Here is a 26,536-nt window from a genome sequence, read left to right on the forward strand (position 1 = left end):
CTCACTGGAATCCCTAGAATGGGTTAAGTAGGCCTACATTCAAAGGTAGGCAACAACCCCACCTCCCACCCCAACCCGACTCCCAGTGCTATTAGCTCATAGGGAACCAGGCTCAATCGTATTGGTCCTTAAGGTATGGCCTTACAGCCAGGAAATTCTGCAGTGCTCAGTCCTTCCCCCACCCGACCCCCTCAGGCAGTGAGGAGAAAGGCCGCTTTAAAAATGAGGCAAGGCCTGTAGAAAAGGCCTCCAGGGGTGAGTCACCCTGGGCACCAGGCCAAGCTGCTGCAGCTGCAGCCGGGTGGGCCTGTAGGCCATGAGGCTGCTGTAGGGAGCTGGTGCTCCCTCATGGGGCCTCATGGGGACCAAGAGAGGCTGTGGGGCCACGGCTCTCCGGGAGCTGTGATAGGGCTGCAGCCTTGGAACCGCGGGTGGGATGGGGGCCAAGGGACTGCCCGGCCCTGAAGATGTGGACAGACTCTGGTTGTGGGCATTGCTGCCGGTCGACAGGCTGCTGAAGGGGTTGGAGGAGGTGCGGTCACTGGCAGAGTCACTGGTGCCGCTGAGGCGGCCATTGGGGGCTTCTGGGCCCTTGTTGGGTTGGAACGGGGCGACCAGCCTCGGGGACTTCAGACCCATCAGGGGCTTGGAGGAGGCATAGAGGCGTCGAAATTCCTCATCAAACAGCTCCACTGCTTGCCCCGTGAACTTGGAGAGGATGTTTCTGTGCACGTGTCCACAGAGCCAAGAGAAGCTGCAGGGGAGAGGAGACAGTGACGAACCGAATCACAGCATCAGTGCTGGGTTTGTGCGACCCTCAGAACCGCTCACCAGGGCTACTGCTCTGGTGAGGGGACACAAGCAGGGACACTTCATCCCAGCAGACGCCCTGATAACTGGTTACATAAACCTTGTAAAGCTTTGTGTCCCTTTTACAAATGGCGGCACTGAGGCTCAGAGACCGGGACGTACTTACAGATGAGTCATTGAGGTCACAGAGTAAGTCTCAGAATTCAGAGTTCCTAACACCCGCAACGCATCCATGCATGTGCACACATGGACAGACACACACACAGAGACACAAAGGCAGGTAGGCAGACAGAGCTCTCCTCAGAGGAGTCACCTGATGGAGCCAGTGTTGGGGGTGGGGTGGGTACTGGTGGGATCTTCAGTGTCCCCACCTGCAAGATGGGGTACCTGCCTCCTGCCAACACTTATTGAAAACACCTCCCCAAACAGGCAAAAAGGTGGCTGAATGTTGGATGGCCGTGCGGTGTTTCTGTGAAAATCTAAACTGTCCTTCAGGCTCAGAGAGGTAGCACTGGCCTTTTAATCTCAGTGCTCAGGAAGTTGAGGCAGGAGGATCATGGTGATTTCCAGACCAGCCGAGGCTATACAATAAGACCCCACAAAATAAATAAATAATATAAATCAATCAATCAATCAAGCAAGCAAGCTCTTGAATGAAGACTTAGCCCATTTTGCTCTTTAAGCCATGCAAAATGGGCTATAGGGTGATCCCAGGGACCCTGAGTACCTACTAGAGCTTCAATTTATGGAAGAAAGCCCCTCGGACACCCAGGGCAGAACGCCTTTGAGGACAGGTCTTGATGCCCCATTTGGAGACTTTTTGTTGTTGTTGTTTTTTCCGAGACGGGGTTTCTCTGTGTAGCCCTGGCTGTCCTGGAACTCACTCTGTAGACCAGGCTGGTCTCAAACTCAGAAATCCGCCTGCCTCTGCCTCCCGAGTGCTGGGATCAAAGCCGTGCGCCACCACCGCCCGGCCCATTTGGAGACATTAAGTGAGAACAATATACTTGAGGCATTTATGCCTTATTTTTATGATTCTCTTATTTTAGCAAATACTTGTCCATCTTGGGTGGAAAACAGCCCCTCAGAAGCTGAGGGCAGGGGAGATAGCCCACCAAGAGGACCTAGGGATCCTAGGCTAGGTACACAAATGGGCCGTCCCTAGAGTAGTGTAGTGCGGGGGGGGGGGGGGCGTCGGGAGTGGTGGTGGGGAGAGCCAGAAAAAGCCAGGGTCAGAGCTGAGAGAGACAGGCCTCTGGCTTCCAGCCCTCTGCCTGCCTGCCTGCCTTGCCATTCCGTCCTGGCCCCAGACCCCGGGTGGGGTTCCCTACACTCTGAATCAGGACAGGCCCACACAGGCTGGGATAATCCTTGGAACAATTGGGATGCTTTGTTTAAATCTCTCCTCCCACCCAAGAGCACCCACGACCTGGAGAGGCTGCACTCTGGCCAGCCAGGAGGCAAGGAAGGGAACAATCAGGCTTGGCTTAGACGGAGAAACCAATCTTGTAATCTTGTTTGGAATCAGGCAAGATTAACACACATAGGTGTGTAGCACATTCCACAAAACAAGGCCAATGACACCCTAGGAACTTCTTAGGCCAGTGGTTCTTAACCTTCCTCATGCCGGTGGAACCCTTTAATACAGTTGTGACCCCCAACCATTAAATTGCTATCTCATAACTGTAATTTTGCTACTGTCATGAACTGTAATGTAAATATCTGTGTTTTCCAATGGCCTTAAGTCACTTCTGTGAAAGGATCATTTGACTCTGAAAGGGGTCATGACATATATACAGGTTGAGAACTGTTCACCATATTGGGCCCTTCATGCTCCTCCATCCCGTGTGTGAATGCGCACTCATGCACGCACGCACGCAAGCATGCACACACACACACACACACACACACACACACACACACACACACTCTGCATCTGTGTATCTCTGGGCTTTGCTCTATTTCTCTCACTAACCCAGGGGAAGAAGTAATGTGTACTGTTTGCTGAGATTGGGTGCTGAAGGCAAAGCCTCATAATCTTTGTCTGGTAGCTACCCACTCTCCTTCCTGGTCTTTCTCCATGACCTATTTAATGCACAGATCTATTTGTTTTCCTGTTTCACATAATGTTCTTAGCATGGCCTGAAATGAAAGCTAGCTGCCTTAAAATCTTGTCTGTGTGTCATTATTGCACACGTGTGCATGATGCATGTACGTGCACAGGCAGAGACCTGCCACGGTGCGTATGTGGAGGTCAGAGGACTGCCTTCAGAGGTGGGTCCTCTCTTTCCTAGTTGGTTTGGGGATAGCATTTGAGTCATTAGGCTTGCACAACAAGTGCCTTTACCCACTGAGCCATCTCACCAGCCTAGCTTCTCGATGATAGCCCACACGCAGTCCCATCGCCCTCCCAGAGCCTTGTCCCAGGGTCCTGAGCTAGGAAAAGTCCATGCAATGTGTCCTGTGACTACAGTATGTGTGTTATTCTTTCATTGCTAGGACCAACACAGCCATTGGAGACAAACAAGATTCAGGTCTGTCATGGTAGCCGGAACTTGTGGTGGAGCTGTTTGTTCATAAGCTGACATACTGAGGAGAGAAAACAAACTATAATAGGGCCAGACTGCAACCTATGAAAGGCGCACCTCAGTTAGCCTGCTCCACCAGCTAGGCCCCGCCCCCTGCAGGTTTCTCAGCCCTCCTAAAGGGCACCACCACCACCACCTCAGAGAATCAACATCTGAAACACAAGCCCGTGGGAACATTTTAGATTCAAACCATACCACCAAACCCTGTTTCCCTAGTTCACAATTAGAAACAATGCTTCACGCGTATATTTATTCTTTTTAAATGTATTTTTAAAATATTCACTTATTTTATTTATATGAGCACACTGTAGCTGTCTTCAGCCACACCAGAAGAGAGCATCGGATCCCATTACAGATGGTTGTGAGTCACTGTGTGGTTGCTGGGAACTGAACTCAGGACCTCTGGAAGAGCAGTCAATGCTCTTAATCGTTGAGCCATCTCCCCAGCCCTATATTTATTCTTAAATGTAAATATTTTAATTTTAGTTGTTTTAAAAACATAGGTGCAATCTTTTAGGATTTTTCTTTTAATTTTACATTGCTAAGATGTGTCCACATTATATTTTTTGTTTGGTTGGTTGGTTAGTTGATTTTGAGATAGGGTTTCTTTTTGTAGCTCTGGCTACAGACCAGGCTGCCTTGAGCTCAGAGCTCCATCTACCTCTGCCTCCCAAGTACTGGGACTAAAGGTGTGTGTCACCACTGGCAGGCTACACTATTACTTCTTTTGTAATATTTTTGACTGCTACATATTATTCCATTGGTCATTTCATTGATGAGGGAGCACTGGCTTGTTCCTGTCACCAACAGTACTACTTTAATATTCTCATGGTGCCTCCCACATACACAAGAGTGAACAAGAGTCTCTTCGATATATGCCTAGAAGAACCGCTGGGTTATAAACGGTGAATGTTCACCTCGAGGAGAAAATCCCAAACACCTTCCAAAGCTATTCTCTAAAACAAGGCGTTTTCACGTTCTTCAGTGCTTGTTAAGTGAGGTAACCCAATCACAAAAGAACTCACACAATATGTACTCACTGATAAGTGGATATTAGCCCAGAAACTTAGAATACCCAAGATATAAGATATAATTTGCTAAACACATGAAACTCAAGAAGAACGAAGACCAAAGTGTAGACACTTTGCCCCTTCTTAGAATTGGGAACAAAACACCCATGGAAGGAGTTACAGAGACAAAGTTTGGAGCTGAGACGAAAGGATGGACTATCTAGAGGCTGCCATATCTGGGGATCCATCCCACAATCAGCTTCCAAATGCTGACACCATTGCATACACTAGCAAGATTTTGCTGAAAGGACCCAGATATAGCTCTCTCTTGTGAGACAATGCTGGGGCCTAGCAAACACAGAAGTGGATGCTCACAGTCAGCTATTGGATGGATCACAGGACCCCCTATGGAGGAGCTAGAGAAAGTACCCAAGGAGCTAAGTGGATCTGCAACCCTATAGGTGGAACAACAATATGAACTAACCAGTACCCCTGAGCTCTTGTCTCTAGCTGCATATGTATCAGAAGATGGCCTAGTTGGCCATCAGTGGAAAGAGAGGCCCATTGGACTTGCAAACTTTATATGTTCCAGTACAGGGGAACGCCAGGGCCAAGAAGTGGGAGTGGGTGGTTGGGGGACTTTTGGGATAGCATTGGAAATGTAAATGAAATAAATACCTAAAACAAACAAACAAACAAAAACAAAAAACCCTTACTTGATGTTACGGGCCTATAGTCCCAGCTCCTTGGGAAGCTGAGGAAAGAGGGTAGACTGTTCAAGGCCAGACTGGGCAATCAGTTCTGATCTTGTATCAAAGTAAAAAGTAAAAAGGAGAAGACACAGCTCATTGGTAGCATTTGCCCAGTCTGCATGACACCCTGGGTTCAGTCCTCAGTGCCCCAAACCAAAATAACCGCCCCTGGATCCTCACCCTTGCATGCTTGGGGCCCCCACCAGCATAGAGCAGCAAGCCTGAATCCTTCAAACTGCCTCTGACCCCACATTCGCCACGCTTCTCAGCCCTCCCTCTTCTCTCTAGCCTGAACAGGCTTCAGGTCAGAGGCTCGACTCTTCGCTTTCCCAAACTGTCACTAAGAAAGTACTCTTAGTGTTAGTTCCAGTGGCCATGTGCCCAGTGCTGTCTGGCCCTGAAGTTTTGCCAGGCACACACTGTCTTGGGAAACCTGGCCATGCTCCCTGGCCCTTCCCCGATATGCCCTGGCACAGAAGGGATAACCCACAGAAAGGGGCCTCACCTCCTGGGATAATGTTACTTAAGTTATTAAACTAATGTGCTCATAATAATAGCGGTTTTTACTTATTCACTACAACCCGTCATTGGGGAGGTCAGATCACCCTGTATAGGAGTCCTAGCTCTGTAGGGCTAGAAATCAAATTTACTATTCAACAAAGCCTGCCTGGAGTTCTAGCTAGCACAATACATGAGAACGTACATGAAATGCCAATTTGTTTTCATTTTGAGACAGGGTTTCCCTCTGTAGCCAAGACTGCCCAGAACTCACTGCAATCCTCCTGCCTCAGTACTCTGGATTCTTGGATTACAGCGTACATGAGCCACCATATCTAACATCAATGTCATTTAAATTAAAAAAAAATTATGTGGGGACGCGTGGTGGTGGATGTTGTGAGATGGATGTGTGTGTGTCCTTGGATGCCTCGGCACACGCGTGGAGACCAGAGCACAATCTCAGGGCTTCGTTTTCTCCTCCACTGTGGGTTTCAGAAATGGCACTGATGTCTCTGGACTTATGCCAGACATGCCTTTACCCGCTGAGCCATCACACCAACCCTAATACCAGCGTCTTAAAGACGGGTTTTATGCACATCCCATGCCAGACAGTTAATGCCCTTGTCATTTGCTTGATCTGCCCAGCAACCTAATGGAGCAGCGCTCCACTTTGCGTGGAGGAAGAAGCAGGCTGACAGGAGCGCTCTGGGTCGGAACATGAGCCAACAAGTTTGAGTTCTTATTTTTTTGAGGGAAGATGTGACACATAAGATTATGTTGACCTAGTTCAGAAGCGAAAACAGAGCCAAATTGGAGATTAGATGGTAAAACGGTCCACATTTGAGGAGTTGAAGATCAGCAGATTGTGTATCCTTTGATGCTGGAGGGGCCCAGCACAGGACGGCACAGGTCCTCACAGGACGTCACAGATCCTTGCAGCTCCTTCAGCAACAATGTTTCTCTATTTTTTCCATCTGTTCGCCTGTCTGTCTGTCTATATATGCATCTGTCTGTCCACCCATCTACCTATATGTCTGGCTGGCTGGCTGCCTGCCTGCCTACCTGCCTGTATACCTATTTGTGCATCTGTCTGTCTATCCATCTATCTATCTCCATTCACCACCTCAGCACATTTCCAAAGGACAATGCTCCTCGACTCCCTCTCTTCCTTGTGGTAACTCTAACAGGCCCTGAATAACTGGTGCTTAAAAGAGATGGCAGAAGACATGGAGAGAGAAACCGGTAGACAGCCACTCAGAGGGAATAGCCTGTATAATTAATTAACACTAACTGCAGCCTAAATATTATGCAAAAGTGCCTACATATAGATGCAAAAACATGTTTAAATTAGATATACCAAGAATAGCAACTTTAGTAAGCTTAAGACTGAGGGAAGGCAGCTGGAGGAGGCTGCTTGATATTTCCAGCGATCGCGGTGTTATATTGAGTTTTGCTGACTTTAGACCCTTCGGTTAGGGTTTCATGATGGCTGAAGCAGTTACTGGTAGGGAAGTGGTTTGGGTCAGTAGATTATGCTGCTTGCTTGATGGGGACTCCTCCCTAGGGTGTCATTAATATGCTGAAGACCCCTCTTTATGTGTCTTCTGAAATCCTTAACACTTAAGGGTTTAGAGGAGCTGAAAGCACAGGTGACCAGGCCCTTGTTACCTTGCTATGCAACGAGATACTGAAACTCCTTCCATCCAGGACAAAGACACTCTCGTGACATGATTCCTATGACACCCCTGCGTATCCTGGGGTCAGACCTCCTGACACCTCTGGTGCAGCTCTAGTCATCTGGAGTCGCCCTGAACAGGCAGAGAGAGGCATTGACAGACTCTGCTGCTGCTTCCAAGGCACCAGAGCTTTTATCTTTCTCAACTAAATCACCATAGAGAAAGGCATAGCAGAGCAACACGCAAAATAACACATAAAAAAAAAAATTACATGAATTCAGCTTGCCAAGGACAAGCTCAGAAAAGAAATGTAAAAAGTCCTCAGGCTGTTAAGTGACTCGGGAATTCAAAGGGCAGGTCAGGCTTTAGTCTGATGGATGGATGGATGCAAACTCAGCACTCAGTGCCCGGCCAGTCACTCAGGCGGAGTTTATAGAATCTAAGTGGAAAATGGCTCCAATCAATGCCCCACAATCCAAGGGTGATTGTCACTCTGCTCCTTAAGCCCCAAGTGTGGAGTCTTTATTCCACAACAGCGGATAAAACGTATGTAGACCCAAATGGCTTACAAGAGTCCAGGCATGAAGTCTTTACTCCACAATTTTCCAATGAAATGAAGGTGGCTCCTAAATGCTAAAAGTTCCAAAGGACCCTTGGTTCTCTCAAACCTCTTTACAAATGAGTGCCGACTGCACAGGAAAGTACGGACTGTGAGAGTTTATACACCACAAAAACAGATTTTTTTTTCCAAATGAAAGAGCAAGTTGAAAAAAGAAGAGTCTTTTTCTTAACCAGTTTATCGATGAAATGCATCTCCCTCTCCCCCTCCCCCTCCCTCTCCCCCTCCCCCCATCTCCCTCTATATATGCAGCCAACACTGCACCCAAAGAGAGAAAATTTCGGGATCCCACCAGCTGCTAGGAATTCCCCAGTGCTCCAACTGCTAGCCTGGAGTTCACACTCCTGACTGGCTCACCAAAACCTGCTACCAGAGTCTGGAATCTGAGATCTGAGTCTTGTGGTCACACAGCAAAAGAAAACTAGGAGACAGGCATTAACAAAGGGAGAGGAATTCACTTACCGTGTTGGCTAGAACTGGGGCGAGAGGCAAGTTTTTAGTTTCTTTCTACCTCTTTTGTCAACGGTATTGACATTTTATAGAAAAGGATGACACAGGATCTAGGAAGCACATAGAGGCCAAAGAAGGCCTCTGAACCAGTCTGCAGACAGTAGCAAGCCCTGGCAGCCTGGACTCAGCTTAGACGGGACTCTGGACAGACAGAAGGACTGCTAGCGGATAAATAAAACTTAAACAGCGATCCCCAGAAACCTTGTGAAGCTGGTTTCCATTCGTCAGGAAAAGCCACTACATCCCTTGTCTCCTCCAGTCTACATCCTCCAGCGAGGAGCACCTACCTCGGACTAACGCAAAGGAGCTCATAGCAGATCAGGGTCCCCATGCGAGTTCCCAGGCTCTTCCGCCCCGCAACTCCACTTCCGGGGAATCTAAGTTCCGAGTTCCCCGGCTGTTCCTGACACACACACCCCTGCCACCTCAACTGCAACCAGTCCCCTTAAATCTGGCAAAGTTCTGCTTGCCTTTTGTTGTTCTTTTCACCCCTGAGATATAGCATCAGCAGTCTGGTCCCCAATAAACCTTTCTTTCTACCCACAGAGTGGTCTAGTTCGGGTTTTCACCGAGATTCAGCAGTGAGATAGGTAATCGGAACTTCCTGGGAGGTGGGAGCCTTCGCTGGTGCCCTAGCTTCAGCCCGGTCTCTGTTCCAGCCTGGGATACCCTAGGGAACACACGGCTTTAGACGCCATTTTCTTCAGGGTCCTTGTAATACTTTTTTTTTTTTTTTCTTTAACTACTCCGTGGTCCTGTGGAAGGAAAGCACTGGTGGGTTGTACCAGGCAAATCTCTTGGGTTAGAGCAACCATCAGCTCTTCCAGCCGTTGGCAGTATATCCTCTTCTCTCTCCCTAGCCCCAGAAGGAAAGTGCCGGAGATCTTACATCGGCAGAAGCTGGGGACTGGGAAATCCTTGTGAATGGTTGAGCCAACTGTGGGACATCCGCACAGTGGAATGCTGTTTAGCCGTAAAAGGGATAAAAATACTGATGCATGTCATAGTGGGTATGAATCTCAAAACCACTATTGTTAAATAACAGCATCCAGTCACAAAATACCACGTAGTGCATACCTCCACGGGTATAGTGCCTACAGAAAGTAAACTCAGAATATAGACAGGGAGTCACTAGGGTAGTGGAGAGGGGAATAGAGAGTGACTTTTTAACGAATTTCTTTTTGGGGTGATGAAAACGTTTCCCAATTAAACGGTGATGATTGTACCATGTTGTCAATGTGCTAACTGCCACCAAATCGAACATTTTGAAATGATTAATTTCACGCGATGTGAATTTTAATATACTAATGAGAATAGTAATAGGGAAAAAGAGGGTAACTACAACAGAAGTTCTCAACCTGTAGGTCGTGACCCCTTTGGGATTGCACGTCAAATATCCTGCATATCAGATCTTCACATCATGACTTACAACAGTAGCAAAGTTACAGTTATGAAGTAGCAATGAAATAATTGTATGTGGGATCACCGCAACATGTGGTGGTGGTTATTAAAGGGCCACAGCATGAGGAAGGTTGAGAGCCACTGAGCCACAGACTCCTTCCTTCAGGCATGTTCTTGTATCAAGGGCAACTGTCAACATAGAACAGTTTGAAGATATTGACTCTATGGTTGGGATGGGGTAGTGTCTGGCAAAGACCCATGCATTAAGGACTTGCTCCCTTGACTGATTGTATAGGGTGGTGGTCATATTTTAGGGGGCAGGGCTTAATTAGAGGACCTTAGGTTGTTGAGAGGTATGCCTTTGAAAGGCATTGTGAGCAGGCTGGAGAGATGGCACTGGCTGGTTTTCATGTGGTTCAACCATCTTTTACTCCAGTTCAGGGGACCTGATGTCCTCTCAGGCCTCTTCAGGCACCAGGAACCACAAGGTGCTCAGACATGCATACAAGCAAAAACACCCATGTACACAAATGAAATAAGAAAAAGCGGTGTGACCCTGCTTTTCCGCTGTTTCTCACACTATTTTTTGGTGCGAGCATTGGCTTCTGTTCCCGGTTCTGCCATAATGTACCACCTTCACCAGAGGCTGGGCTAATCTTCCCAAACTGTAAACTAAATACAACTTTCCTCTGTATAAAGCTAGTTGCCTCTGCTATTTTGCTGTAGAAATGCTGACTGATACAAAAGATCTGGGAAAAGGATGTTTGTGTCAGAGCGCAGTGTTTATGCCTCTCCAAAACCCACAAGTTAAAAAAAATATATCCTAATCCCTAATGAGATGCTATATTGGGGCGAGGCTTTCACGATTGATTGCATCATGAGTGAAGCCCTCATGAATGAGATTATGTGCCTGTCAAGGTTTGAATCTGAAATGCCTTCCAGGCAGGGGCTTATCTGTTTGAACTTTGGTCTCCAGACCATAACACTGTTTTTGGGAGGTTGTGGAACTTTTAGAAAGTGGGGGCCAAGCTAGGAAGAGGGTTGCTGGGGTGGCAGCCATTAGGAATCACAGCCCAACCTGCATCTAACCTGAGCATCCTCCCCCCTTCCTGATCCGCTGTGGAGATTAATATTGCCAACTTGATCGGATCGAGCATCACATCAGAGACAAGCCTGTACAAGCCTGTGAGGTATTAGCTAAGTTAGGCTAATTGAGGTGGGAAGATCCACCTCCACTGTAGGTGGTACCCATATGGGCTGGGTCCTGTATTACAGACAAAGGAGAAGGCAAGCTGGGTATCAGCATCCGTAGCTCCTGCCTCCTGACTGCAATCTCAGTGCGACCAGGTGCCTCAGGCCCTGCAGTGATTTCTTCCCTGCCATGGGGGATGTACCCTTGCCATGAGCCAGAATGAACCTTTGCTCACTGAAGCTTCTTATCTGGGCCCAGCATCAAGAGGGTCGATTAATGTACCCATTAAGACATAAAGGGCTCCGCTGTAAGTGTCTGGTGCCTTACATGAAGCTCTAGTCGCCACGCCTTCTCCACCATGATGAACTGTAGCCCGCCATGTCCACTAACCTAAACAAATCCTTCCTGTCCCCTCTGAAATTGCCTTTGTCTGGTGTTACCCACACAAGCAAGAAGAGTAAGCCATGAGTGCCCTTACAAAAGGGACGTGGAGAGCTCCCGCATCCCTTTCCTGTGGGGGAGTGAACACAGCTTTTCCTAGTAAAAAATGCAAGGGGCATTTCATAGTGTATACTGTGGTTAAGTTTCAAACCTGAGACAAAGGGCTGAGGTGCCTGCTTAACACATCAAAGTGGACCTGTCCTTCAGGTCTTCCCAGCATCCCTTAGTCCCTAGTTGTTACAGGGTATGGCTGGCACACCCTGCCCTCTACCCTGCCTGAACTCTCCAGCCCTCCCTCCGCACAGCGGCTCTTGCCTCTATAATCCAGACAATTTGGGTACTCACCCTTCTTTTACTTTTGGCACTTGGTTCTCTCTTCCCTCCCCACATAGCCCAACTCAGTCTGGTCATGTCCACTGAGGACTCTCCCACACGTCCCTGCCTATGCTCTCCCACATATCTATAATAAACTTTCTCTTCCACCATACCTAGGGGCAGTCCTTCCTCTCCTCTCCTCTCCTCTCCTCTCCTCTCCTCTCCTCTCCTCTCCTCTCCTCTCCTCTCCTCTCCTCTCCTCTCCTCTCCTCTCCTCTCCTCTCCTCCCCTCCCCTCCCCTCCCCTCCCCTCCCCTCCCCTCCCCTCCCCTCCCCTCCCCTCCCCTGGCCTCCCCTGGCCTCCCCTCCCCTGGCCTCTCCTTTCCTTTCTATTTCTTTTGTAAAATTCAATTATAAACATGCATTTGTACTTCATTCTGTAGGAAGGAATCTGTATGTGACTGATACCCACCCACACCCTGATAATACTTTTTTCTGAGGTAACTTTCTATCTATGCATCAAACGTCAGGCCCAAGCTGAATGCAAAACTCAGTGGCCTTGATGAATGGGAGCCTTCCCTCCCACTATACAGAGAGAAAACTTGAGGAGAAGCAGAATCTCAGAGACAAGGCAGAGTACCCGACAGAGGGGCAGACCACCTGACAGAGAGGGACAGACCACCTGACTGACAGAGGGGCAGACCACCTGACTGACAGAGGGGCAGACCACCTGACTGACAGAGAGGCAGACCACCTGACTGACAGAGGGGCAGATCACCTGACTGACAGAGGGGCAGACCACCTGACTGACAGAGGGGCAGATCACCTGACAGAGGGGCAGACCACCTGATTGACAGAGGGGCAGATCACCTGACTGACAGAGGGGCAGACCACCTGACTGACAGAGGGGCAGGCTACTTGACAAAGGGGCGACCACTTTACAGAGGGGCTGGACTAATTTAGAATGATAGATTTTGTTCCTCTTTTCTCTATAATCTGGGGCTGAAGATGAGATAGGAGACAGATGTTTGGGATAGTAATCAACAGTCTTGTCAGTAAAGATTTACGTCTGACAGTTTTGGTTTTGTCTAGATGATAGGTATCAAAGGCTACTTATAAAAAAAGACAATAGTCTGAGAGCCAGAAAATAGGTCCTTGTTAGGCACTACATTGGTTACCAGTTTGACCCTGGACTTTCTAGCCTACAAGACTGTGAGACATAAATTTATATTATTTATAAGCTACCCAACTCACAGTATTTTTGTTATAGCTACACAAGTCGAATGAGCTATTATGTGAATCTTAGTGGTATCGATGTCATGAAAAGTAAGATTTGTCCTAACATGCATAAATAAGCCGAAGAAAACTCAGGCTCATCTTTTACATTTTCTCCCACATTTCCCTTTGCACTCACTTGTCCTTGCCTGAGGGTCTAGCAGGCTCCTAGCGGTGGCCTTCGCTTGGCTGCAAAGGGCATCTCTGATTCTTCAGCTTCATTGGATTAGATGGATAGCCAGACATTTAGTGTCCAAGTCTTGACGTGTTTTAAATCAAATGGAATCTCTAAAGAAGGCATGCAAAGGGCCAGCTAGCACATGGCACCAACATTCTCAGCCCTCGGGAAAGTGCAAATCAAACGACAAAGAGAGAGTGTGTGTGTCCAGGATGGCTGGAACAGAGGGCTAACCAGTAACAGACATTGCTCAAGATCAGAGAAAATGGGGCCTTCAGACATTGGAGAAACCCACATGAGACAGCTCCTTCAGAATGAATCTCCATCAGTTCATCACAAATAGAAACCCCAAATTAGTACCCAGCAATTGTATCACTAGGAACACACTCAAGAGAATTACAAATAACTCCACAAAAACTGGTAAGCCTGAATTATTCACAAAGTTTGAAAAGTGGGAACAACCCCAATTCACTGCATCCACTGCAGAGTGGAAGAACAAAATGTGGTATGCCCATACCACACGCCATGAAAACATCATACTCAGCGAAAGAAGCCAGTCTCAGGAGACCACATCTGTAGCTCTACTCCTGCAAAGAGTCTACATGAGGCTAACCCACCGAGACAGGAAGTAGATGTGTGGTTACCCAGTGAACCAGTTTCTAACTGGTTTCTGGATAAGTGGATCTGGGAGGGGCCGCCAATAGGAATGGGGTTTCTTATGAGGACAGATGACTGTGATGTTGATGGCTAAGCAATGCTGGGAATAAGCCAAGGAGAACTGACCTGCACATTCAGTAGGTGAACCGTGTGTGAATCAATACATCTCAGTACATTGGTTGTATTAAAATAATAAAAGTTTGAAAGGGGAATCAGCTCAGTTGGTAAACAGCCTACTATGAGGAAGTTACTTAGGATCCCTTGCACCACGTGAAAGAGCCAGGCATGGTCGTGTGTGTGGGTAAACCTTCATAGGGAGGGCGGAGACAGCAAGATCCATGGTACTCGCTGGCCAGCCACTGTAACCGTTGCTGAATACTGGGAGACCCTGTCTCAGCAGCTAAGGTGGAGAGCCAGGGAGAAGACACAACAGCCTTGGACCTCCATAACTTACTCCTCTAACTGTACACACATGCGTGTTCACTCACACATACAAAAGAAAAAAGTTAAAAGCAAATCTACTGTTTTATAACAATTCCTAAGAGGCCGGAGAGAGTAAAAAGAAGTCTATGCCCAATTTCAGTGGCAGGAAGGGGCCACATTTCTCACTTCTGGCTTCGTTTATTTGGTGAGCTCTAGCTGTGGACAGAAAGAAGAGCCGGGAGCTCTGGGGGTGGTGGGAGCAGCCATCATCCAGCTGGTACCCCACTTAGCCCATCACTGCCCGGAAGCCTGGAGAGCAGACGAAACCAGTACTCACCTGTATGATCCGGATAAGACAAACCTCCAGTCTGAGATGATGAACTTCTCTTGGATTTGGCCGGCAAATTTCCTGCCTGATTTGGCACAATACACCTCCCCTTCCACACTCCTGATGGAGATGTTCTGGGGAAGCAAAGTGAGGGCGTCACTTACTAACTGGGTATTTACTGATAAACACTCGCGCTACGGCTGAACATGCACCCCCAATTCTATGTTGAGACATAGTCTCTGGTGCAGTGGTTCTGGGAGGCTGGGCTTTGGAGGTAATCAGCTCAGGAGGGTGGGATCCCAGAAAGGGGTTGGGGGCCCTGTGTGACAGAGCTCCCTCATTCTGCATGCCATGCAAAGATGCAGTAAGACCGTCATTTACACACAAGGCAGAGAGTCTCACCAAACACCGAATTTGCAGACATCTTAGATCTCTCTGGCTCCAGAACTGTGAGAAATAGATCACAGTTGCTTATACGCCACCTGGTCTGTGACAGTCTGCCACAGTAGCCCAAACACGCGGAGACAATTTGCATAGGAAATTGGAAGGATGCTCACGAAGGTTTTATCTAAGCTTGGAGAGATTTTGTATCATTTACATTTTTTGTTGGCTTAGTTTTTCAAGTTTTTTTTTTTTTCCCCCATTGCTCCAGCAATAGATGGCGATGAGGGAAAGAAAAAGTAGAATTCCAACAAAACTGGGCATGGTGGCACACGCCTTTAATCCCAGCACTTGGGAGGCAGAGGCAGGAGGATTTCTGAGTTCGAGGCCAGCCTGGTCTACAAAGTGAGTTCCAGGACAGCCAGGGCTATACAGAGAAACCCTGTCTCAAAAAACCAAAAAAAAAAAAAAAAAAAAAAAAAAAGAATTCCAACAAAAAGAAAACAGTAAATTAAAAAAAAGACAAGGACTTGATGGTCCAATAAGCCCCTAGTCTAGGCTTCCATGGGCCACAAAGAGTCTGCATTAGTGTGGGAGGAGCAAGTCCGTAGGTAGCCTTAGTGATGTGAACTCCTTATCGTAAGCTGTTCAGAGAGCTGGCCAAGTATAACAAGAGGAGATAGTGTTGTGAGGGCCCCATGGATCCTGGACCATTTTGAGACAAAATGTGTTGACAACCCCAATTCTAACGCTGTTTAGATCTTGGTCTCCCTGGCAGCATCTGGTGTCCATGCCTCAAATGGCTTCCAATGCAAGAGTGTAGAAATGGCAAAGCAGGGGTTGTGCGGAGATTTACTTTAGGTTATAGCCAATGGCTGTGGAATATGGCCAGGCTCCAAGTAGTGTCTGTCCATGGCCACCAGGCTCTGGGAGGATCCTCCAATTCCTCCCGAAGCTCCCTCCAACATCTCAGTGGCAAGAGGACACATCCAGTGCGCTACAGGTGTGGCCCTTGAAGGCGAGGCCTGCTCCGATCGATGTTCTCATTCTATTTAAATGACCCTTTGTGGAGGGATAGAGACCCAGAGAATTCTAGGCAGACCTCAAGTGACTGGCTGTAGACAGGGGCATCAGGAGGGATGCCTGAACTCTGCTGCCTCCCATCAGTGTGGAGGAGGGTTTTGTTTTTGTTTTTTGTTTTTGGAATCTGATGATGTGTCTGAGCTGGAGGTGGGGTGGCAGAGGAACCCAGAGGGCCACACATCAGCTGTTCAGCTAGACCCATGCATGTAAAGGATGAATGATTTTTCCTCTTGACCTCGACTCGATGCTCTCAAGTTTGTATGACTAGTTAAATTCCTATCTCTCTGCTTCTTTTCTTCCCGCCAGAAGAGGGAAATGTGTGTGCTTGAGTGAGCATGTTAGGGGACGTTCCAGTTAAACTAAGAGCACCAGCTTCTTGTTGGGCTCAGGGTGTTCACAACACATCGTTCTCTCTCTTTTTGTTTGTTTGGTTTTGTTTTTAAAGACAAGGTCTCAGTATCTGCTCTGGCTGCCCTGGAACTCACTGTGTCGACCAGGCTGGGCTTGAAGTCACAGAGATCTGCCTGCCTCTGCCTCCCAAATGGTGGGATGAAAGGCAGGCACCACCATCATCCTGCCCTCAAAACACACACCTTACTGGTCCATTGGGTGGCGCTGTGCGGATGGGTGTATCAATTTTGTATCAGTTTTCAAAACTGAACAAAGGAAAGAAAGCTGTAGCTTAGTGGCAGCACTCTGAAACGTCAAAGGCCTGTAGAGGCCTTTCCATCCATTCCACCAAGGTCAAGGGATTATAGGTGGAAATAGTGGACATCTCATCCGGGTCAGAGTCTAACAATATCCTTCCAAATTCTCTACCCTCTTTTCCATCATCACTGTTTCATAAGCTACATACTCCTTATAGTATAGCATAAGATGGAAGGGGGCTGGTTGGCCTGTGTGGGAATATGAGCAAAAAAGTGACTTCTTTGAGATACTGAGATATTGAGATGGGGTATTAGCTACCACTGTCCTATCTGATGGATGTAGAATATCCCTAGAACTGTCACTGAACCCCTACCTTGAGATGAATATCAGAGATCTGGACTTTGTCACACATCTCCTGGAAGAGCTTCACACCGCCCTGGTCCAGAAGCACACAGACGAATACCCCGCGCTTGTTGGCTGCCTCTAGAATGTCACAAAGGACCTCCACATCCGTGAACACATCCATCAGAATGGCCAGGACCTGGGCCAGGAGAGAGGACTCCATTACCAAAGAAGTCAGGGCAGCGCGACCAGTCGCAGCTGAAACTTCTAAATGGCAGTGGGCCTCAGAGGGAGGGGATTGGCTAGGATAGGGGAGGGTCTGACCAGGCAGGATTAGAGGAAGGGGAAGGAAGAGCCAAAGGGGAGGGCCTGCTCCTCTCTTGGCCCCGCTGTACCAGACTAGGCAAGTCTTTGCCTCTGTGTTGAGTTGAAGTGAGAAGTGTTGAGGAGAAAGAGCAAGAGGACAGCAGAGAGGTGAAAGCAAAACAAACAGGCAACTTAGCAGACTCAGAGGAAAGAAAACTGAACGGTATTCCCTGCCATTTGGAGATAGAAGGCACATGGGATCACTTTTTTTGTGTGTGTGTGTTCTTAATCTTTTAAATTGTATTTGTTTCTCTCTGTGTGTCTCTCTGTGTGTCTCTCTGTGTGTCTCTGTCTCTGTCTCTGTCTCTGTCTCTGTCTCTCTCTCTCTCTCTCTCTCTCTCTCTCTCTCACACACACACACACAGAGGCGGGGTAGCACAGAGGCAGGTAGCTTGTGCCTTTGAACATAGAGATCAGGGGACAATTTGTGGAGCTGTTTCTCTCCTGCCTCTATGTGACTCTCAGGGACTGAACTCAAGTTCTTAGGGTTGGCAGCTGAGCCATCACACTGGCCCCTAATGATGCCCCGCCCCTGCCCTGGAGTCTTCATATACACCAACCTCCCATGTGGAAGAACCATATTCAAACTAGATCAAAGAGAGCTGCATCCCGGTGGGATGGAGGAGTCTTGATGTCCCAGCAGCCTCTGTATCATCAGTGTCCTCAGAACCTCGCTGAGATGTCCCACAAAGGCGAGGTGTGCCTGCCTCCCAGATTTCCATTCCTTCTCTATCTGTCAACAGCACCCCAGTTAGATTTGAATGGATCCTCTTTCTTTTCTACTCAGTGCAATTTGGATGGAGCTACTGGCAACCAGGGGCACAGGCACAGCAGGAGACCAAGGCCAGAGCAACGGCAACACTGCATCCCTCCCTGGCTGCAGAGACTGGTCCAGAGATGGTTACAGCATCCGAATTGTTCTAATGAGGGCTTCCCCAGATCATTTGTTGGAACTCTTGAGAAAAGGAGATGTTTTGGTTTATCGTCCAGTTGCTTAGTTAGTAGTTGATGAGCTACAGATCCTGGTACCCAGTGTGCTGTTCCTTGTGGAAAGCATGCACAAAAGTCAAGTCACCCTGAAAGCACCACCAGGCAGTGGGCATGGAAGTACATGAACACCTGGATCCAGCCATACCTGAAGCTCCCTGAGTGTTGGGATTGTGGGGGTATACCCCTGTGCCAAGCTACCTCTGACCTTTCTACAAATCTCCTTTAGTTTGTTTGGATTTAATGATTCCCCTTTTGAACACCTAAGTTGCAGTATGTTGACAACTCCATTATTAGGAAGTCATTTAAAAAGATCATTATGATGATTGTGTCCAAATGGCAAGACCCGGTTGGTACATTTGTGGTCGGAAGCTGGATAGTCAGTGTTCAACAAATGTGTAATAGTAACGAATGAAATGAAAAGAAGAAAAAAAAAGCAAGATAACCCAATTGTCATCCTCCACTGTAACTGCCACAGACGGTAGTCATGACAGGAGGGGCATGGAGAGTTTTTTCTTCTATGTTAGATGTTGTACCGGTGAAATGTCCCCCACAGGCTCCTAAGCTTGGACACTAGCTCACCAAGATCGTGGGGAGTTTAGGGGAGGTTGTAGAACTTTTGAGACTTCTCAGGGGTGTTTTCTCATAGCATTGAGAACAAGTAACTAGCACAGATATAACAACATTGTTTCAAGGTTTTAGGAATAATATGTCCGTGTGTGAGCATGGCTACTTTGTTTCATTTTGCTTTGAATCTCAGTGTGCAGCCAAGGCAAGCATTGACTTGCAGTCTTTCCACTTCAGCCTCCAAGTGCTGGGATTACAAGCAGGTGTCAATATGCCCTGTGACAATGTTTTCTGCTTTGTTTGTTTGGAAAGCACTAACAACTGGGAGGTAGCAAGGGAAGAGAACACCTCATCTCATGGGCGGGCTAAGGAGGTGTCTGGGCCCTGTGTGGGTTGACTACTTAGCTGATGGGGATTATCTGTGCAAAGGAGGGGACAATGGAGAAGTTGCTCTTGAGCTATGGGACCCATACTGCATTAGAACTACCATTGGAAACAGTATGGCCCAGCAGGTACCATCATTGTATCGTTTTGGCTTCCAGAACTGTCTGAGAATACATTCCTGTTCTAAGCCACCAAACAGTAACCACAGCAAAGGTTCGATGAGCATCTACTATCGGTCAGCTCCAGGCTTGTCTCACGTGACTTCCTCCATACCAGTCCCCAGCTTCCCAGGGTGAAGCCGGGGGATCGGTAGTGCAGACAGCTTTCCATAACCACAGGACAGGAATGTGGTCAGAGCTACCTATGCCCCAGTCTGGAAACCCACACCCTCAGCATCCTGCTCCACACCCACAAGAACTCTTACTGTCTTTTTGTCAATCAGTCTGTCTGTATACAACGACAACCTGAGGGAAGAAGGGTAAAGAAGGAATATTCTAGAATTAAAAGAAACATTTCAGTTCTGTTTCCCTGCCAGGAATACAACCTTACTTTATCTCTTCCTCAGTTTCCCTATGGGCCCTGAATTTACCTAGTAAACTTTACACACACACACACATAGTGTGCCTCCACAGAGCACTGTAGTTTCTCCTATATCCTACATCAGTCTGCTGCACCGTGCTGTGAGTTAGAAGCATAGAAAATAATCGTTTGGGGGGGGTATTAAGATGTAGTCCATTGATAGAGCGACCACCTGGTATGCAGGAAGTCCCATGTTCAAGTCCTAGCAGTGTGTAAACTGGGTGTGGTGGGGCATGCCTGTAACCCCGGTGCTTGGGAGGTAAGGACAGGATGATCAGAAACTACGTGAGATCCTATGTCAAGGGGAACAACAATGCAGATAAGAGCTCAGAAAAAGCAGAGCATCACAGAACCACTAGGAAGTCTTGGGGACCCTCAGGGTCTTGTGACCCAACTGGGGAAATGCTAGTCTCACTCTTACATCCAATGTACAAGGCACACACAGTTGCTGGCCTTGCAGCCTCCATCTTTGACCTCCCAACACCTTGGGGTCCCACTGGATAGATAGATGGTGGCGTCTCCCCACCTCTCGGACACGCCCCCCCCCCCCCCCCCCGCACACACCATCCTGACCTTTGCACTTGGTTTCTCTCTACCTGGAATTCTCCTTTCCTCCTCTGCCTGGCAAACTCTTACTCAGCCTCTGACTGTCAACTGAGAAGCCGCTTCTCAGCAGCTGGCCTTAGTCACAGTCTTCCAGGTACTGAGCTTGAACCCTGAACCACCTGAAGCTTGACCCACAGCATACTCCAATCCCCTCCTATGGGGGGAGGCAGCTGACAGAGGCTTCCCCAAGGCAGGGAGATCTCAGTTTTGCATTGCTATGTTGGGCTGGGTGGAGTGAGGGAATTCAGCTTGAAGGGAAGGAAGGCAGATCTTGCTTCTTAGGGTGGGGAATGCTCTAGAGAGGACTTGTCAGGCTGCTCCTGAGCCTGCCTCCCTTTCCTCTCAGGGGCTGCCCTTATAGAACATGGGGGAGCTCTAGCCAATTTCCTTCCCTTTTCTTATCACCTTCTTCTATGACAGCATAGATCCAGGGTGGCTGGATCCAACCCTGCCATCTTCTCTGTGGGAACAGACAGCCCGAACCTTCTTGTCTATGTATCTGTCTGTCTGCCTGCCCCTTTCTGTCTGCTCTGTCTGTTTCTGTCTTTTTCTCTGTCTCTGTCTGCTTGCCTGTCTCCATTTGCCTGCCTACCCGTCTCTCTGTCTTTGTCTCTGTCTCTGTCTTTCTCTTTGTGTGTGTTATTGGCATGTACACTCATACAAGCTTTGCGTGTCTGAAGGATATAACAAAGTCAGCCTGCAGGTGTCTAGTAGGCAATAAAAATGGGTGAAGCTTCAGTAGGCTCAGGCCAACAGGGAGATTTAGGGAACTGTGGCAGAAGGGACCCAGTCAAAGAGGTAACTAAAACTTGCTCCAGAGGACACAGATCTTCCTACCTGCTAAGTAGACCCAGAAGTCCACACTTTTAGGTAAAACCTTCTGATTTTCAAGTGTCCTAAAATCAAATGTTGTGTCATACAAAGGACATCAGTGGGGCTTGGGTGGGGATACCCTGTCACATGGGGAGATGGAAGCAGGGAGACTCATACAGGAAGCTGGACTTCCCAGCTAACCTTGGCTACTTTCCAGGGTGTTGCACTGGCCTTGGAGTCAGGGCTGTAGCCAAGGAATCCCTGTGCACTGGCCCCATCCTCAAGAGAGCAGAGCTAGTACACTTAGCAATAGACCAAAAGGAATCTCAGTTCATCATGGCGGCTGTGCCCCAGAAGGTCAAGGCACTTGCCTGAGATGTCACAGGGTAGCCCTCCTGACAGTCTGCCTGGCCCCTTCTGGGCCATCATGTCATGAAGTACCAGTTCCCAAGCAGCCCTGCCACACAGTAGCTCCACCCAACGCCACCTTCTACTTAAATTCCCAGAACTCTGCTTCCCCACAGTCCTCCAAGTCCCCAGTCTTGGTGGCTTTCCCAAAACCTTTAGAATTGCATAAATGTTGTGACCCTGGGAGGGGATCCAGTCATGAGCCCAGGACCATAGCCAGGAGTGAACACAAAAATCAATGTGTGCTTTATGAGACAGAGACCAACACACACACACACACACACACACACACACACACACACACACAGAGAGAGAGAGAGAGAGAGAGAGAGAGAGAGAGAGAGAGAGACAGACAGAGACAGAGACAGAGACAGAGAGAGAGAGAGAGAGAGAGGTCTTTATGGTGTCCCTCCCTCCCATACTGGGGATTGAACTGGGGGCGTCTATGCTAAACAAGCCCTCTACCACAGAGCCACACCCCCAACCCTGGATGACAGATTTCTCTCCTCCTTGGAGTTCACTTTCTCTCCCTTGCCCCTCTGCAGTTTCAGGAAAGAGGGATGGGTACCCACAACCCTGTGTACTTGGGAAAGAAGAGATAGTAGAGAGTAACCCTCTCTATCCAGCCCCCAGTTGACACTGGCAACCACGGCAGACATGCAGAGGCACTGGGAACTCCTGCCCCATCGGCCCCAATGCCTGAGGTCCTGTCAGCTGAGGCCCTGGTCTGAAGGACTTTCCAGAGTCTAAGTAAAACACGGGCTGTCCGGGGAGAGGGGAATTTTCTCTGATCCCCCTCCCTGCCTCGCTTTCTGCTTCAATAGAGCTGCCTGACACAGGGGCTACAGGGTGACCTGTGGGCAACCAGATCTAAATAGAGGCTGAGAGGACAAAAGGACAAGGATATGTCCTAGTGAAGTCCCCACGCCCCTTCATCTGGAAGCACGAACCGGAGTGAAAAGCAGGAATGGTTCAGGGCCAGGCAGAGTCTCCAAAGTCCTGAAGCCAGAGACCAGAGTCTTGAGAATCTGCAGGGGACTCGGGGTTGAGTGGCAAGCAGTAGGAAAAAGGAGTTGGGGAGCCAAGGAAGGGATTTATTCTTCCCACATGAGAGACTATAGTGCCAGGGATAGGTGCTAGTGGCGCAGGACCCAGGTTGTTTAGGGATCAGGAGTCTGTGCTCCTGGGCAAGCCTGTGAAAACAGCACGCAAGCCCCTAGCCCTGTCTAATCAGTCCCGGCACCATCCCGCACAGCACTAGGCAGAGCTCTGCGTGGGTACCTGGCTGGCCCGGGAGATGCAGCGGCGGACCAAGTCTCTGATGTTGTTGTGTTTGTCCATTTGGAAGTAGACGGTGGCACTGGACTTTTCCTTCAGGTAGGGCTTCTCAGCCAAAGTCCAGGTGTGCAGCAGAGCTGGCTCACTGCCTTCCGAAGCCACAGGGAAGTAGGTACCTGATTGTAAAGAGCAGGAGTCCAGTCCTCTGGGTCCTGACTCAGCCCCTCCGGCAGGATCGGGGGCATCAGGGGGCTCCTTGGCCCGGGCCTGGATGTACTGGGCCTCCGCTGAGGACAGGAAGTCTACCTCTCCTTCCTGACTGAGGGCACGCCAGTAAGCCTCTGGACCACCATCCAAGAGGGCATCTGTGGCCAGCCGGGCACTCTCATTATCACTGAAGTCAGCTCTGGCTGGCCGGGTCCACTGGTTCTTGACATCTTCCAGACGTTTCCGGATCTTGCCCACATACCTTGACCGACTCATGCTGCTGTGTTGCTCAGTCGTGGAGGGGTGGTCAACCGCGGAGCTCTTCCAGATGTAGGGAGAATGCGGATGACACCAGGGAGGAATAGGGCTCCCAGTATTCCTAGGAAGCTATGGGCTTCCCATACTGGCTTGCCGAGTTCCTTCCTCCCCTCTTGCCTATTTGGAGAAATGGTTCTCACTGCCCCAACAATGCTTCTTGGGGATCCTCACCTGCAGCCCAGGGATTGGCTTATCTCTGAGAGCCACCACCCTGCCCGCAAGTCAGAGGGCTGGCTCAGTCATTGCCTTGGCACAGTCAACCATGGGATATTTCCTCTGCTTCAGCCTCAGGCTGAGCCGGCTTTCCCACTTGGTTGCACAACACTGAGGGCCTGGAACCCCTCCGGCCTTTGTTACAGTGAGGAGCCACTCCTCCAGCCCCACAGAACCAGCCCAAGGGATAGACAGGAGCAAGGAGGACTGGGCACAGGTTCCCTTTGTGCTCCCTGGCTCAAACTCCTGTTGGGTTCATATAAGGCCAACGAGAACTTCCCCAGGAACCCCCTCCTTTTCTTGCCCACCCCTTTCCTGTCCCGTGAAAGTGTGTCTGTCTAGTATTTGCTATTGACCTGTTTGTTCAGTCTGCAAAGAGTTCCTAGGTCTGGGGACCTTTTGGGGAGTATGGCTGCAAGTCAGGCTACTGGGAACCCATAGGATCCATGTCGGGGCTGGGGGAGGGGTGCCATCTGTGAATGAACTCTGTGACCTCTGAGGAGGTAACCTGTGCTTTCTCTCCAGACCAGGTCCCAGCCAGCTGTGGGATGGAACATCTGGAAGCCTGACTGGCTTGGATTGGGCTCTGCAGGAACCAGGCTAGGAAGAGGAGCTGAGCGCAGGCTTCTTGGAAGAGGACTCCAGAAAGCAAAAGTGGAGAGGGCCATGGGGAGTTGAACAGCACGGAGGAAGGATGCTTGTCTTGGGCAGGTTGACTTGTGGGCTGAGGTAGTGACCATCTGGGGTCCATGGACATGATAGGACACATGGGGCAGGGGGCTCGGTTCAATGAGAACTGTGTGATAGGAGAGTTCACAGCCCAGCGTTCCTACCTGCAGCTGTTTTACCTGCCAGCCTGACTAGGGCCTCTCATGCCGGGTTTACCCCAGCAGCTGGCCCACCCGAGAGCCCACTGAGTGCGTGTGGTAACAAAGCTGGAGTTGGTTACAGGCAGCTCTAACTGTGGGAGGGATGACACCGGGGCACAGAAGCCTGGCACTGGAAGTGCCTGCTAAGGACTGGTGCCAGGGAAATCCAATCGTGTGCTGTCAAGGAGCCAGAACACGGGAAGAGCCTGATGCCTCTGGGCCATTGCTACTCTCCGAAGGAAGGCAGATCTAGGCTTCTAGGACCGTAGAGAAGTGGCCCAGGTGACTTGGTCCAGCAGGATGGTCTCAGTGTTTAAATCAGAGTGCAATTCAAAAACAAGAAAAGCAATTTAAAAAGGAATGTCTTTCCTCTTAGGACAGACTACGAAGGAGCCCAATTCGCAATCTCAGACAAGCCTCCCCTTGTTCTAGCTTCTCTCCTCCCTTGGTCCCTGTCCCCCCGAGGAGAAATCCATTAATCCCTCCTTGGATCTCTGCCCTCTCCCTTCTTGCTCCTGGAAGTGGACCTGCTCCTCTCTCCCACAGCCTCCTCCCTCTTCCTCATTCCTGGGTCCCACTTGGTTCATTCTCTGATTTTTTTCCTCAGTCCCCTTCCAGTGAGACAGACCCCGGGCAGAGGGAACACCCCATGGGGTTTGCTATCCACACCAAGGGGTATTTTGTGCCTCCCCGGCTTGATACTGTCTGAAATGACCCCATGCGATCTCTTCCATACTCGGCAGTCCTAGAACACTAAGGCAAACCAGCTCTCTAATATTGAGGGCTACATGAGTTACTGCACCTCAGAACAAAGAATAGGAAATCGAGGACCAGAAAGACTGAGTAGTTTGCCCAAGGTCGTGCAGCCAGGAAGTGGCAGAGCCCAGGGACTGGTACTCCACAGTCCATGAACTTCCTCTGTGAGCTCCACTTTTTCTGCTTCTATTCCCACTCTTCAAGCTCTGTAGAGTCTCTCCTCAGCTCCAGAGAGTGAGTAGGGCAGCAGGAAAGTATGTGGTGTTCCTCTTACCTGGACATGACTCTGTGTTTGCTTGATAACTGATTGCGTGCCTCCCTTGAAAGAGGGGTAGCTCTGTGTAACCTATAGGGACCATTTTCCTGTCTCCTCACAAAGCAGCTCTTAAAAAAAAAAAAAAAGAGAGAAGAATCTTTGAGTGGAACTTACCTCTTCACAGCCCTGCTCTCCCCTCCCCCCCCCCCCCCCCCAGTTCTTGGCCCTTCACAGATTCCAGATATTCTAGTCAAATCCTTTAGAAGAGTCAGAAGACATGAATGTTGGTACCACTCATCACCCCACCCCCTGTCCCTGTACCCCTGGCAGACATTACTAATTGATCACTGAGCTTTTTCTGAGCGAGCTGGGAACTAATTTCCCTGTGTAGCTTAGAGGGGAGCAGAGAATTCATCTGGAGACATCAAGAGAGATCCTAGAATATGAGACAGTCTACGAGACACACAAATGGGGCAAAAAGACAGGGCCAGAGAGAGTTTACAGAGAAAGAAACTGAGGAACGGAGGCACAAGGGAGATCAATTAAATTCCTCAAGAGAGATCCTAGAATATGAGACAGTCTACGAGACACACAAATGGGGCAAAAAGACAGGGCCAGAGAGAGTTTACAGAGAAAGAAACTGAGGAACGGAGGCACAAGGGAGATCAATTAAATTCCTCAAGCACTCAGTAGCAGAGGCTGGGCTGGGTTCCTCTCTGAAGTTCTTGCCCCTCTCTGGAAGCCAAATTCTCTAATTGCTAGATGTGTGTGTGTGTGTGTGTGTGTGTGTGAGAGAGAGAGAG

The 26,536-nt window shown here is 49.1% G+C and overlaps 1 protein-coding gene across 1 annotated transcript; it reads right to left on the minus strand.

Annotated features, from left to right (window-relative positions):
* Positions 1 to 216: 216 nt before the first annotated feature.
* On the minus strand, positions 217 to 23,597 carry Sack1a (scaffolding CK1 anchoring protein A). The gene is made up of 4 exons (XM_021184300.1): positions 23,118 to 23,597; positions 17,158 to 17,325; positions 14,682 to 14,806; positions 217 to 754 (listed from the first exon to the last, which is right to left on the minus strand). The coding sequence occupies exons 1-4, from the start codon at positions 23,595 to 23,597 to the stop codon at positions 217 to 219; spliced, it is 1,311 nt and encodes a 436-aa protein (XP_021039959.1).
* Positions 23,598 to 26,536: the final 2,939 nt, after the last annotated feature.

Source organism: Mus caroli, unplaced genomic scaffold, assembly GCF_978045245.1.
Source record: "Mus caroli unplaced genomic scaffold, Mus_caroli_1 scaffold_16, whole genome shotgun sequence".
Classification (NCBI taxonomy): Eukaryota; Metazoa; Chordata; class Mammalia; order Rodentia; family Muridae; genus Mus; species Mus caroli.